Genomic DNA, 15,543 nt, shown 5'->3' with positions numbered 1-15,543 from the left:
TGGCTGTGATGCTCCCTTCCCCTCCCCAGATCTCACCTGACTTTCAGTCCCATCGTCAGTCGGTTCATAGATGTCACTGATGGCCACAAACCTACACGGAAAGAAAGGCGTGCAAGAAAATGAACCCTGTAGGTCCCCCTGTCTTTTCTGCTTCTGTCATCTGCCCAGCCCAGTGTGTGCAGACCAGATTCAATGCCTGACCTTGTGAACCCTAGTCAAAATAATTAGGCACCATCAAGACACAGCTGACATATGGCGGCCCCTTGTGGAGTTTTCGAGGCAAGAGATGTCCAGAGGTGGTTTGCCACGGTCTCCCTCTGCATAGCGACCCAGGTCTCCCTTGGTGGTTTCCCATGAAAGCACCAATCAGGGCCAACCTTGCTTAAGATGCCAAGCACTGACGAGGTGAGGCTATGTTGGATCTCAGGATGCATAAGCCTACTTGCCCTACTTACTGCCTACTTGCAGATTACTGTACAAAATAACGATAAAACAAGGGAGCAGGGTGGCACTAGCCCCTGAAAGTCCTTCACTACGGTGTGGCTCAGAACTAAAGGCAGTGGCACTCGGGTCCGGGGCCGTCTGACTTGGCTGCCACTAACGAGAGGCGGTTTTGGGGATCCCAGCAGCATCTGGCTGCAGAGAATGAGAGGAGAAATATCAGAACAACACACAGCCCTGGGTTGGTGTGGGAGATCTGGCAGCCAGCATGGTTTAATAGCTCAGGCACAGGAACAGGACCTGGGAAACTCAAAGGGCAACTCAACCATGTAAACTTTCTGAGTGACCTTTGGCCAGTCACTCATTCTCACCTTTGACCCTGGCACTTATTTGGATGGGAGATCTCCAAGGAATACCAGGAGCCTGACGCGGAACCAAGCAACTGCAAACCACCTCTCAATGTCTCTGGCTTTGAAAACCCTATGTGGGCGCCATAAGTCTGCTGTGACTATGGCAAAAAAGGGGAGGGAGAGATCCACTGAAATCGGCCTGCTGGGTGGGAGAGCTCTGACAAATCAGACCATCTAGGCCAGCATCCTGTCTCACACAGTGGCCAGCCAGATCCTCTGGAGGTCCAACAATAAGGCATAAAGGGCGAGGCCTTTCCCTGCCAAAAGAGCCCCGCTGGATCAGACCAGTGGTTCATCTAGTCCAGTACCCTGTCTCACACAGTGGCCAGCCAGATCCTCTGGCACTGAGACTCAGGTGTCGACTGTTTCTGAATGTGGAAGTTCCGTTTAGCTGCTGAGGGACCACTGCTCCATTAATCTGGCCATCACTACATTGTATGGAGGCAATTTTTTACATTTTTTAAAAACACTCATTGTGTAGAGAAAGTATTTCCTTTTGTCCATCCTGAATCTACTGTCCATCAGCTGAATGGATTCCCTCGAGCTGGATGTCCCAAGGGGCCCTCCTGCCACCCCCAAAACAGATGCCATGATATGCTGGCTGAGCTTAGCTGTCACGTGGTACGTGCCATAAACTGGGTAGTGCTACAGCACCGCTGTGCACAGCTGATGCTACACTTGTGGGTTCCCACACGCAGTAGACAAGCATGTCAGAAGAGAAACTAAAATAAGAGGTCGGGTCTTTCTTTCACATGGGGTGGACTTGCAAAAAACAATCTAGGAGTATTGGATAGAAGTACACATGGAAATGCAAAAAATATTTTAACATTTTCCTTCACTGCTAAAACTAGGCTATTAGGCCTGAAAATCTTCCACAGAAGCTTAATGAACTATGTTGACATTTACTAACAACAGTTGTATCCCACTGAAAAACTAAGAGACCTAAACACCGGGAAGACAAAATGAGAGAACAGGCCACAACGGCCAAATTAACACATTCTGGAAACAGACGGTCAAAATAAAGAGTTTGATGGGAAATCGGAACTGTACGTTCCGAAATCAGCAGTACAAGCCAGCCACTCAGGTGCCACTCAATTTGTGCTTCGTTTTGCTGCAACAGACGAACGTGGCTGCCCCTCTGGCACTCTCTTTATCTGGAGCCCCCTCTCGTACTTGGGGAGGGGTAAAAGGATTTGGCCACCCCAAATGGTCAGACGATTTGGGAGGCGAGAACAGGGGCGAGCTGTGCTCCTGGCCAACAGCTCCCATTGGGGAGGGGCCTCTGAAGGCAGCCTTTGGGCTCAGGTAGCGACGGCACCAGTTTGGGCAACGGCTGCCACTGACAAGCAGCAGTGCCGTGTGGCCAGTTACAGTTTGTGGCAGCTGAGGTGGCTGTTCGGGTAACGCTGGCCATGAGGCAGCCTGGTCCGCCCCGCTGAACTCACTTTTGGTCAACGGGTTCCAGCAGTTCGAGGGCCGGCTGCACTTCAGCCTCGGGAGAGTCCGTCTCCACTGTAGTGCTGGCGATGGCAATGTACTTGCCCTGGGCAGCCACGTTATGGGCAGAGGAGATGAGGCAGACGTAGATATCTGGGCGAGGGGAAAACAAGGGAAGTGTCACAAACTCTGATGAATGTACCCGGCCAGGTTCAAAATGCCGCCAACGTCCCTTCTCAGAAAAGTCAGAAGGATCGAGCATTTCGAGGGGACGTTGGAAACCCAAGTTCACTTTCCTGGCCCCCCCAGAAGTCTGCATGGCTCATCCTAACCCCTTGGCTGGGTCAGAGGCAGAAAGCGTGGAGGCAGCTGGCATGTCGCACACCATCCTGCCAGACACTGCAGTGGCCCCAAAGACCTGCTGACCAGTCACCGGTATCCCAGCCACCTTCCCACCTCACTCTCCACCTCCAAACTCACCAGATTTGCGTCCTACTTGGTTCTGGGGGATGATGATCTGACAGGAATTGGCATCGTTGGTGCCTCGGATGGGATGGCTCAAAATACAGATGACACGAACCACCTTCCCTGCTGGGCGCACCCGGTCTGGCACGTAGCTGGGGTCGCAGATCAACTGCTTGCAGCGAGCCACCTGGGCGGAAGGGTTGGCGTTGTCAGGAGGGATACGCAACAGAACCGGCCTCCTGTCCTGCATGTTACCCCACAAGGTTCTAGAAGAGAACCTGGAGCTCACAAAAGGCCTACCTACCAGGCATAGATGTTACACTAAGGGAGGCAGGAGGAAAAGAGAGTTCTTTTCTGAAACAAATGCATAAATCCCAGTGCATTTGGGGCCATTTGCTGGGTGAAACCACAGGAGCAAGAAGACAGCTAGCTGGAGAGAAAAACAACCCGTGAAAGCTGCCTTATGCTACATCAGACCGTTGGCCCATCCAGGCTCGTGTTTTCAACGCAGACTGGCAGGAGCTCTCCAGGGCCTCAGGCTGAGGCCTTTCACATCGCCCCCTGCCCGGTCCTTCTAACAGGAAATGCCGGGAGTTGAACCTGAGACCTTTTGCATGCCAAGCAGCTGCTGTGCCACTGAGCCACAGCCCTCCTTGAGTCAAAGAACTCTCAGAAGGAAGGCTTGCTAGATCCAGGGCCTTTCCTAAGGGGCTTGTGGGAGGAAGCGGAGCCAACACCCCTCCCCACTAAATCCAGGCTCCAAGAGGCAACTGGAGGAAGGCTGGAGACTCATCTATCCTGGCATCTTGGGGAAACAGCAGCATGAAGCTACGAAGAAGGAGGGCCTGGATTCATACCCTGCCTTTCTCTCCTGTTGGGAAGCTCAAAGGGGGTGACAAACTCCTTTCCCTTCCTCTCCCCATTGCAGACACCTTGTGAGGCAGCAGATGGGGCTGAGATAATTCTGTGACTAGCCCACTGTCACCCAGCAGGAATACAGGGGTGGGGAAACAAATCTGGTTCGCCAAATAACATGTGGAGGAGTGGGGAATCAAACTCAGTTCTCTAGACTAGAATCCACCTGCTCTTAACCACTACACCATGCATGACATGAATGAACGTGTGGTTTGCGAAGGGGCACTCCCCCAGGGTGACCACTTATTAAAATATCAATATGAAACTGATACAAACAAAATCCTAAGACACAAACTACAGAACTGTATGCATACGCTTAAAATTGATTCCTCATTCTAGATCACATTTCACAGAATCATCAAATTTATCAGTCATTTGGCTACATAGTAGACAAGTTAGTTTACACAGACAAATACATTCTGTTAATTTCTCTAACCAGTCCTTAAAAATGTGTTCTTAAAAACTGAGCAAAAAGTAGCCTTGCACATGTTACAGCATCAAGCACAAATTTACAAACATCTATAGAAGGTGAGTTGTGGTGGGTTTTCCGGGCTGTGTGGCCTGGTCTGGTGGATCTTGTTCCTAACGTTTCGCCTGCATCTGTGGCTGGCATCTTCAGAGGTGTATCGCAGAGGGAAGTCTGTTACACACACTGTGTTCAGAGAAAAGGAAATGTTTGGGGTATATATTGTCCATGTCCCAGGGTGAGGAACCAGTCAGTAAGTGTTTGGGCGGAACTTGTTATGCAAAGATGTGGTTGATAGTATTATAACTACACCAGGGAAAACTACACCATTTAACAGAGAAACCCACTCGGGGCATAATGGCACCTCTATCCTTACGGCTTTGGAAACAGCTGTGGTGATCATATCCCAAGACTCTTTTGCTCTCTTAGGCTCCCACCAAATGCAAACCATCTATGTTAGCTCCTTGATAAATATTTGCTAACTGACAGAGACACGTGCCACTCATCTAGCATTCTTATGAACTTTTCTTTTGCAGAGAGGTTTGCTATGAAGCTTGGGCCACTTCTCAACACTGATGTTCAGACCCCAGGGTTAATTGGGCCTTTCAAATCTTTTGTCCAGTTTGACAACGTTTTCTGACCTTTAGTATCAGCATCTGTTAGAAGATTGTGTAGCTTACAGAATATATTCCTTTCACCATTAATTGCTAATTTTTCAAAACTTACAAATTGGGTTCTCATTTCATTTTACATAATAATGCCTCTAAGAGACTTTTTAATGTGGAAATACTGAAAGATATCTGGAGTATTTGCCAATGACTTAAAGATGAGAGTTCTGCAAAGGTAACAACTGTTGGTCCATCAGGAATTAAGGATTTATAATCCGACACTATCAGATCTTCCCAAATATTAAAATGTCCTTCTTTGTCGGCTTGGCTAAACTCTAGATCTGATTGCAGCCGGTTCCCACGAACTATCCGGGCACAAAGGAGGCGTGCATATGTATCAACCAATGGTCTCTTAAAGAACTCTTCCAACATAAAATAATGTTTTTTTTCCAAAATGCGGTGCTTGGTCTATTCCAGAGGCAGTCTTCCCCCTACGATTACTCCGAAGAGTGACCCAAGACTTCCCCCCAACAGCTTTTTGGAAACACACAGGAGTAAGAGTGCTGACTCCCTTTCCTCACCTCTCCTTCTGATTTGACCCCAACCACCTTGCCGCCTTCCATGACAATCTCATCCACTGGTTTGTTGAGCATGTAGGTGCCACCGTAGATAGCGCTGAGCCTATAGGCAAGCAGGACAATGAGGAGACATCTGTCAGATTATTCTCCACACCCCAAACATCCACATCTCAGAGGTTTGACTACAAAGATGGGAGTGTTCTGCCAAACCAACACATAAGAGGATACCATCCCCCAAGGCTTCTGCCCCTCTGGCACTCCCAATTACACGGGCACAAGAAGAGCATGTTTTCCTCGCGTTTGATTTTGCTGCCAAGTCACAATTGGCTGATGGGAACTAGGCTTGGTGATTTGGGAAACCTGAATCATAAACTTTTTTCAGGTTTTTCTTTCACTGATTAAAAAAAAAACCAGGTGTATTTGAAAAGCCAAATACCCCTGGGGCTGCAAAATCTGAATAACATTCAGCTTTTTAAATCCCACCACCCCCACCACCGCTCCCATTTCACAAGCCCATGTGGACTTGAGATCCAGCAGAGGGGAGGAGAGACAGATCTCCATGCAGCGCTGGGCAGACTCAGCACAGCATGGAGGTCTGTCCGCTGCCAATGCTTTTTTTCAAGCCCTCTGGGGCTTGGGAAATGCCAGCCAGGGCAGCTCTCCCCCACCCTCCCCCCTGGGTTGTTTCCCAAGTCCTGAGGATGCTGGAAAGGCAGGGCTGGGGAACTGAAATGTTTCAGGTTTTTTAACCTGAATATTTTCAACAATAGTCGAATAAAGCCGGTTCTACCGCAAATGTCTGGGTTAAAAAAACCCTAAACTTGAAATATACTAATAAAAATGATGGGTGCTTCTGCCTAATGCCGACCCTGTAGGGTTCTCAAGGTAAGAGATGTTTGGAGCTGGTCTGCCTCTGTGAAGGCACCTGAGCCACAAAAAGACCCACTGGAACCCACCGTGAAGGTGTCTTTTCTTCAGTGGAAGAATGGCTGCTGCATTAAGCACAGCCAACCATGCAACCACTGCTGCGGCTTATTCGCAGTTGCTCAGGGAAGATCTGCATGGTGTGTTGGCAGCTGCCGCTAAAGCAACGTTTTAAAATTATATGCCCAGTTAATCAATTCTCTATTGGCCAATCAGAAGCCTTGTTGGTCTAGCTCCACCTACTTTCTAAAAACATTCAGTGGATGCCACTAGGGCACCATGTTGGGGACCTCAAGGCATGTGCTCTTCTCTTGCAGTGTCTTTATGCTAAGGAAAACAGAACCTTGGATACTTCCTGTGAGGTAAGGTAGGCCTCTTAAGAGTTCAGGTGTTTCCCACCAGTCATTCAGGCAGACAGGGCTAAAATTTCCTGGCCCCAGGTGGAACCTCCTGTGCTCAGTTGAAATACTTTCCAAGCTAATAAGAACAAGAAGGAGAACAGCGAACACAGAACATGAACAGGGACAGATGAAACAACACTGTCAAAGTGAATAACAGGAAGCAAGAGCTCATGAGAAAGAGACGAATCAAGCCTTTTCCCCTTTTTGGTTCTGAGGTATATAATCACCTGCAGTCAAAGCCACACGCTTGTCCTGCCTCTTACTTCTGCATTCTGTCTGAGTCTTATCCAATCCATCAGTTCTTCTCTCGTTCCTTTCAGGTGGGCAAGATGCCCTCCTCACCTCAGAGCAGAAGGAACACTCATGACAATTACGTGAGGTTCTGTTCTCTCTCTGAGGAGGAGGAGGGCACCTGGCAGCTCAGGACATCCAACAGTGGTGTCCCTTTATATTCATGTGCGAATTAGATATTGTCCACCACATGTTGCAATACTCTGTGTCCGAAGGCTGCACTGGCTGAATAGAACGCGATGTGCTTCTAGTGTCAGACAATGGTCGATGTGGAGGACCCATGTGGGGCCTGACACATCTCTTCAACTAAGGCCTGATGGTGGCTGTGCTTCAGACGGAATGGGCCATGACCCCTGGAGGTACAGGCATGTTGCAGGCCTCACAGGCATGCAGATGACATTTCCTGCTCTCATAAACATTTTCTTTTCCTTGTTTGGAGCTGTCAAGAAAATGACTAAAAGGTCCATTTCCCTGACGGTCCCTGTATGCTGGATACATACCTTTAACACCCTTCACAGATGTAACATGAACCAAGCTTTCTTTTTGGCATGTTTTGGAGATGAGAAGAATGGCAGTAAGCGAACTTCCTGACTTCCATGGGACAGAGAGTTAACTCTGGGAATAAAGGCAGGATCCAGTCTTTATGGAAAACACAGAGTCTTTTTCTGGCTGACAGCTCCCAACTCTGACACCCTTTGTGCTGAAGTCACTGCTCTTAAAAATAAACTCTTCAAGCACAACCACTTCAGTGAGACCTCCTTTGACAGTTCGATGGGTGCCTTGGTAAGAACAGACAATGCTACATGCAGTCTCTCTGTGGGAAATAGAGGCATGACTGCTCTGCACTGTCTCCTTTGAGGAATGAGATGACGTGAGGGTGCCTTGTCAGAATCTGGGGAACTACAGATGCTATGGGCGCTACCTGATGACGTAGTGTGAACACCTTCAGGTGTGGATAGAACCCATTCTGAAGGAAGGCTACCATGTTTCCCCGAATATAAGACAGTGTCTTATATTACAGTGTCTTATATTAATTTTTGCTCCCAAAGATGCGCTATGTCTTATTTTCAGGGGATGTCTTATTTTTCTGTGTTCTGTTTGTCGGGCATGCTTCCAAACAAAAACTTTGCTACATCTTACTTTCGGGGGATGCCTTATATTTCGCACTTCAGCAAAACCTCTACTATGTCTTATTTTTCAGGAATGTCTTATATTAGGGGAAACAGGGTAACAGTTGTCCCAACTTCGAGTTTATTGGATCAACATTTTTGCACTGACACCTCCTCACAGAGGCTTTCCACGAGGAGCTGAATGTGCGTCAAATGGACGGCTTTGCAGAAGCTAGGATAGCTTCAGTCACCTCTGGGGCATAACCTACTGCCAGCAATTCTCAAGAGCCACATGGTCAGACAAAACCACTCTGGGTCCCAATATTATACCAAACCTTGTTGTGGCATGTTGCATCTCACTAGAATATGCCAGGGCTCTTGTACTGATGGTTCTACTGGAGATGGGAACGAGGACCCACAAAGCCACTGTGGAGCCACAAAAATGACCAAGGCCCATTCTTGATCCATCTTTCTCAATGCCTCTGGGATTACTGGAAATGGCAGAAAGGCGTAGAGTAGACCTTGGAGTCATAGAGAGATAACTGCATCCTCATGTTCTGCCCATGGATGACAATATCTGGAAAAGGTCATGGTACTCGATGACTGGAGGTTAAGGTGAAAAGCTCAGGGCACCAAATATGTCCGTGATTTGTTGGAATGTCTCTCTGTTGAGGGACCACTCATTCTCACCTATGGTCTTCCTGCTCAGCCAGTCAGTTTGCGTATTGAGGGATCCATGAATGCATACTACAGATATCCAGATATCCATTACAGGTGTACTTCCACGCACAAGAGAATGCTCTTCATTTCCCGATACAAAGCAGATATGGGCTAGCTATTCTCTTGGGGAGGCTCCTCAACTGACTAGGCTGGTTGTCCTCGCTTGATCTGGGCTTGGTCCACCAGATCATGCTTTCTTTTACCAGCATAGACAAGGTCAATCTCTTGTCCCTTTTTTGTAAGATGGCAAACTAGTGGGGACAAAGGAACCACCCAAGAGGTCTGGAATGCAAACAAGCCCATGGAACTGACCCTATGAATCAACTACCATGAGTCTCTGCAGGCAGGCCAGAGACATTAGCTGCTCTGACTTGACTGTGGTGGTGGCCTTGGCCAAGCTTGATATCTTGTTGACTTCTTCCTCTGGAAGAAATAGCATGTTCTTTTGTATGTTGATGGTGATCTCTAGTTGATGTAGTCTCTGGGTCAGGAGATGATTGCTGTTCAAGATAGTAATAAGTTTTCAATATCTGAATAATCTGGCTTGTCTCTTTGATAGCTTTCTCCTTGGTTGGGGAGCAAATCAGGATATTGTCCAGGTATGGATGAGTTTGGATGCCTTGTCTCCAGACCAGAACCACTCATGTCACCAACATCTTGGAGAACATTGAAGGAGCCGAAGCCAGCCCAAAGGATATAAATCTAAAGTGGAAATGTTGATCTTGGTATGAGAATCTGAGGAACCTTTAATGGCCTGTGCAAATGGGGAAGTGCAGGTTTGCCTCTGTGAGATCGATAGAGCTCATAAAGGTCCCAGGAATGAGGGCTTTGGTAATTGAGTGGAAGGTCTCCATGCAGAAGTATCTTTGTGCCACAAACCTGTGGATATACCTGTATATACTTGTGTATAAGTCGACCCGCATATAAGTCGAGGAACCTAATTTTACCACAAAAAACTGGGAAAACGTATTGACTCGCGTATAAGTTGAGGGTGGGAATAGCAGCAGCTAATGGTAAATTTCAAAAATAAAAATAGATACCAATAAAATTACATTAATTGAGGCATCAGTAGGTTAAATGTTTTTGAATATTTATTTCAAAGAAAAACAGTAAACTAGCTCTATAAGTGGAAAAGAGGGTCAACAAAAACAATATGGTCTCAACAAGAACTTTAAAAGAACAAAAACCTTAGCTCAATCAGCAACCAAGCTAAAACACAAGAGTTAAAATCCTTCAAATTTTTTTGGGTGGATTTTTGGACAGGGGAGGAATGTTTATGTTAGCAGTACCAACATTTCAGAGTATCTTTAGGAGATCCTCCTGATGATACCACCCAGGTTTGGTGAAGTTTGGTTCAAGGGGGCCAAAGTTATGAACCCTCAAAATGTAGCCCCATCTACTATTAGCTTCCATTGGAAACAATGGGAAATGGGGCACCCCCTTTGGGGGTCCATAACTTTGGACCCCCTGAACCAAACTTTACCAAACCTGGCTGGTATCATCAGGAGAGTCTCTTGAAAAATCCCTGAAATTTTGGTGCCGCTAGCCTAAAAACTGAGCCTGCTGGTGGCCGACAAAGTAAAAACCCTAAAATATTTTTTAAAATACACCTGACTCGCGTATAAGTCGAGGGGGGCTTTTTCAGCACAAAAAATGTGCTGAAAAATTCGACTTATATGCAAGTATATATGGTATTTCAGATCTAGAATGGCTTGCCAGTCCCTGTTTTTCTTGGGAACTGTGAAGAATATGGAGACAATCCCTGGGCATCGCTCACATGGAGGCAGAGACTTTATCACTCTTATCTTCAGAAGGTTAGGATTCTGCACACGTTTGCTTCCTGAGAGATCTGGGAAAAGGAAGGAACTGGTCTGGGGAGGAGACTGGTGAACTCTACGACATAACTGAATTGAATAATTTGTTGCACCCAGTGGTCTGGTTGCGTACGTACCCACTGAATTTGGAATTGTTGTAGCATTCCCCTCACCGGCCTGGTGTCACTGATTCCCGTTTGATAGATGTATTGCTTTTGTCAGGTTGACAGGATTGGAACTGGACAGACCTGCTGAAGCCCACGCCTCCACGGAAGGGACCTCTGCTACATGGCTACCAGGCTCTTCTCCGTTTGGTTCTGGACCACAGTAGTGTGTAGTAAGAATGGAAGGAAGTCTGCGACAAGGGTTTCCTGTCATCTTTCTGCAGATTTCCTGGCAGGGACTTCTTACCTCTGGTTTCTACCAGGATTTTATCTGGTTTGCCTCCAAACAGCCTATCGCCTTGGAAAGGGTATCACCAATAACTTGGAATGAAGGTTGGCTTCTCTCAGTCACAGGGCATGTCTGATGGTAGCTGCTGCAGCTGTACAACAGGCTACAAAGGTCAAAGTGTCTAGAGATGCACTGCTAAGAAGATGAGGATGCATCTGCTCCCTCTATAGCTCTCCTGTTGTCACTGGGGATTAGATGACTCCGTTTTTGGGCCCCGACGACTGAAGCCCTCAAAATGAGGGCTGCTGTGGCCGCTGCTCTTTTAGCGGGTGCCAACACCTCATGGGATGTCCTAGAGGTGAAATCCGCTTTTCTATTTCAGGAGTCTTTATAGATTCCATTCCATCTTCCAAACGTAGGTTTGCAGACTGAAGGTTGCAATGGGGGCCTCCACAAATAAAACCTGCAACATTTCCATAGTATGCAGGGCTGAAGAACAGAGCTTTTTCGTAGCGTTGGGGAACTGTATGTTAGCCACATGTTTCGCCCAGTCTGAAGACAGCCGTTTTGAGTCGGCCTGAAGTCTCCTTCTTCGAGGATGAAAATTTGGCAAAACTGAGCCAAGGACCATTAGATCACCCACTCGAGCAGCTGGAATGGGACTCTGAGCCCTAATTAAACCATTTAAATCACTGTCCGTGCATTGTTTTTCATTATAAACTGAAAATCACAGTTTAATTGCTTGGCTGACCTTGTGAAACCCATCAACTTAAATATTTTTATATTGTCGAAGGCTTTCACGGCCGGAATCACTGGGGTGTTGTGTGGTTGCCAGGCTGTAGGGCCATGTTCTAGTAGCATTTTCTCCTGACGTTTCACCTGCATCTGTGGCTGGCATCTTCAGAGGATCTGATGGTAGTAAAGCCAGTGGAGTACATATACCTGTGGAATGTCCAGGGTGGGAGAAAGAACCATTTGCCTGTTAACAAGTGTAAAGGGTGCAATTAGCAAGCTTGATTTGCATGTGCTGGGTGGGATCCACCCATTTAGCATGTGAGTAACCATGAAGATAGTATGATCAATTAGTGAGGGCATCTGCATTGTAGTAGCCTGGCCTTTTGATTCCTTTGACTGCTTACTGCCTAGAGTGGTGGGTGGTGTTCTGGGTGGTGTTCACTAGCCCTTTGACTGCTTACTGCCTAGAAACATCCTTTGTCTGGGTGGTGTTCATTAGTCACCATCTTGATTCTAGTGTTTTTCAGTACTGGTAGCCAAATTTTGTTCATTTTCATGGTTTCTTCCTTTCTGTTGAAATTGTCCATGTGCTTGTGGATTTCAATGGCTTCTCTGTGTAGTCTGACATAGTGGTTGTCAGAGTGGTCCAGAATTTCTGTATTTTCAAACAATATTCTGTGCTCAACTTGGTTTATCACATGTTCTGCTATTGCTGATTTTTCCGGCTGAATTAGTCTGCAGTGCCTTTCATGTTCTTTGATTTGTGTCTGGGCGCTGTGTTTGGTGGCCCCTATGTAGACTAGTCCACAGCTGCACGGTACGTGGTAGACTCCTGCAGAAGTTAGAGGATCCCTCTTATCCTTTGCTGAATGTAGCATTTGTTGAATTTTCTTAGTGGGTCTGTTTTGTTTTGAGGTGATGTTTCTTCAGGAGTTTTCCATGAATCAAGTGATTCCCTTGATGTATGGTAAGAACACTTTTCCTCTGGGTGGCTGTTTATCTTACTTCCTGTGGTTTGTTCTTGGTCTTGCAGCTCTTCTGATGTCTGTAGTGGAGTAACCATTAGCCTGTAGTGATCAGTTTAGGCGATTCAGTTCGTTTTGAAAGAGGTGAGGTTGACAGGTTCTTTTTGCATGAGCTACCAAAGTTTTTATGGTGCTCCTTTTCTGTCCTGGGTGATGATTGGAGTTTTTATGTAGGTATCTATCAGTGTGTAGTAGGTTTTCTGAATACTGTGTGGCCCAATTGTTGGTTCGGTTTGTGGATGACCAAGACATCTCGAAATGGTAGTTTTCCCTCGTTTTCTTTTTCCATAGTAAATTGGATATTTGGGTGGATATTGTTAATATGGTCCAAAAACTGGACCACCCGGAATACCTCCTTCAAGACAAACTGAATCACCTAAACTGGGCTAAACTAACTGAATCACCTAAATATTTTTCAAAGCATAAACATCCATAACACATATACATATCAAGTTTTGGAAATACAATTATCCACCTCACAGTCAAAACTTTTTATCTGCATGTCCTGCGCCCCAGGAGGGGTCCCCGCTGGGGCCCCTGTTGCCAGCCCTCCTTCCCCTGCCCGGATGCTGGAACCTCCGGCCTCACTTCCGTTCTCTGGGGAGTGGACTAAGTGAGTCAGCCTTTTTAGCCACAACTTGCTTAGGCTGCCCACAGCTTACCTAAGGACTGCCAGAAGCTGGGGAGCACGGCTAGAGAAGCCCTCCTGCCCGCATCTCTTCTGGGACTCCCCCTCTCACTTACAACACCAGCCTCCTCTATCGTCCCTTCCCCTCCCCTTCTCTCACTGCCCTCCTCGCTCTCTTCACGCTCTCCCTCTTTGAACACCCACTCCTTTGCTCTTTCCTCGCCTTCTCCCCACTCGCTCTGCTCAGTTTCTCCAGACACTCTCTCTCCTGCCTTTCACCACGCTGCCCCTGCCTTTGATCCCCTTCCGCCTTTGATCCCCTTTCTGCTCTTCATCAGGGCTAAAAAACCCGCCCTTTCACCTCATTGCTGGCTTCCACATTGTCTCTGTGGCTCGTTGGGAGCCTGCCTGGCTCGCGCGCCCTGCTCCCCACCCCCCCCAGCTCCTGGAGGTCAGGAAGTTACAAGTTTTAGTCCTACCTCCTTGAAGACCAATGGGAAACACCCAAGTACCAAGATGCCCTCCTCCTCCTCAAAGCAAGAACATCCCCTCTCGTCCTTCATGTACTTGTTTTCCTTGTTCTAGCTCTTTTATCCCTTGCAAGGAACAGTCACAAAATCCTCCAATTCTACGCTCAGAACAAAGTAGACACTACTTGCAGAAAAACTGCAAAAAACTCTTTTGGCCAATTAATTTACAATTTGAATTCATTGGTAACAAATCTGGAGGGGAAAAAGCAAACACCAGTAACAAGCACACAGATACAAAAAGAAGACGCAACCATTAGAGGCGTACCTGGCGAAGCCCTGCGGGAGCTCTCCCAGACCGTAGAGGGGGTAGAGGTAAGGGCTTTTGCCATAGCGGGCCAGCGACTCACTGTATAGTTTGATGCGGTTGATGGTCTCCAAGCAGGGCTGATCCAAGTAGCTGGGAAGCAGAGACAAACGTTGACTTCAGCCCCACTCAACAGAAAAGTAGGCAAGGGGCAGGCAAGGGAACTGGATGTTTCTTAAGAGGGGGCCTGGGGCTTTCTCTTGCCTGCCCAAGGCGGCTAACAGTTCATGGCCTGAGAAAGAAAACTCCTGATGGTTATAATGGGGCTTTTGCAAGGGCTGTGAAGGCGCTCAGTGGAAGACCCCCTGCTTTTGCAGGAGAAGGTCCCAGATCCAACCCCTGACATTCTCAGTCAAAAGGACCAGGCAGCAGCGGGTGATGTGAAAGACCCCGGAGGCTGAGAACACAACACTAGCTGTGACGGACTGAAGCTTTCATTCAGTATAAGGTAGACTCAAAGAAACGTCAAATCTGCCAAACAATTTTCCAAAGGGGTATCTGAAGAGCTTTCAGGACGCTCCAGGACCGCTTCCGCAGGCAACGATCCTCTAAGGCCCCTTCCGCACAGGCAGAATGATGCACTTCCAATCCATTTTCACAACTGTTTGCAAGTGGATTCTGCTATTCCGCACAGCAAAATCCAGCTGCAAAGTGGATTGAAAGTGCATTATTCTGCCTGTGTGGAAGAGGTCCAAGAGTTTTCATTATTGTCGTGAATGCAGAGACGTTCACTATGGCAACAGAGCAGCCCAGCACCAGTTTTTTTTCCCCACCCTTTCCTTGACCTTTTCCACATGCTGGAGCTACTCCTGATTTTCGTGGCAGTCAATCCACAAGCTCTGGAACCCAGCATGGGCGTGGCTCCTGTGCATTTGGACTGCTGTGGAGTCAGTTTATTTTTTTCTGCACGTGGCTTAAATAATGAGCATTTCCAAGGCTGAGTGCTGTCAGCATTGGCATAATTATCTGTGGTATCAAAGTACCTGCTTAACTTTTTTAAAATATATATATAAATGGCTCTACGATACCAATATATTGCTGTAGTGTTGTGATGATAGGTCAAGCAGGTTTCCTATGTTCTCAGCTTTCATTTTTTAGAAAGAAAGTTTCCAGCCTCTTTCTCTGCAGAGGCATCTCCTTTTGCTCATATCCCCACCAGAAAAGGAACTAAAGCAGTGGTGGCGAACCTTTGGCACTCCAGATGTTATGGACCACAATTCCCATCAGCCCCTGCCATGCATGCCAATTGGCCATGCTGGCAGGGGCTGATGGGAATTGTAGTCCATAACATCTGGAGTGCCAAAGGTTCGCCACCACGGAACTAGAGGCTTGCTTGATTAAAAAATGAA

The 15,543-nt window shown here is 47.3% G+C and overlaps 1 protein-coding gene across 1 annotated transcript in view; it reads right to left on the bottom strand.

Moving 5' to 3' along the window:
• The window catches only part of GDI1 (GDP dissociation inhibitor 1), a 30,455-nt gene that overhangs the window by 1,900 nt on the left and 13,012 nt on the right, over positions 1-15,543 (bottom strand). The window contains exons 6-10 of the mRNA XM_048488499.1: positions 14,156-14,287; positions 5,324-5,423; positions 2,769-2,940; positions 2,297-2,441; positions 37-91 (exon numbers count right to left, since the gene is read on the bottom strand). Coding sequence (XP_048344456.1) covers positions 37-91; positions 2,297-2,441; positions 2,769-2,940; positions 5,324-5,423; positions 14,156-14,287 — 604 coding nt within the window. The remainder of the gene's footprint in view (positions 1-36; positions 92-2,296; positions 2,442-2,768; positions 2,941-5,323; positions 5,424-14,155; positions 14,288-15,543) is intronic.

This window comes from Sphaerodactylus townsendi, linkage group LG03 (assembly GCF_021028975.2).
Source record: "Sphaerodactylus townsendi isolate TG3544 linkage group LG03, MPM_Stown_v2.3, whole genome shotgun sequence".
Classification (NCBI taxonomy): Eukaryota; Metazoa; Chordata; class Lepidosauria; order Squamata; family Sphaerodactylidae; genus Sphaerodactylus; species Sphaerodactylus townsendi.
Note: the sequence above shows the minus strand (reverse complement) of the source record. Positions and strands in the feature narration are given on the sequence as shown.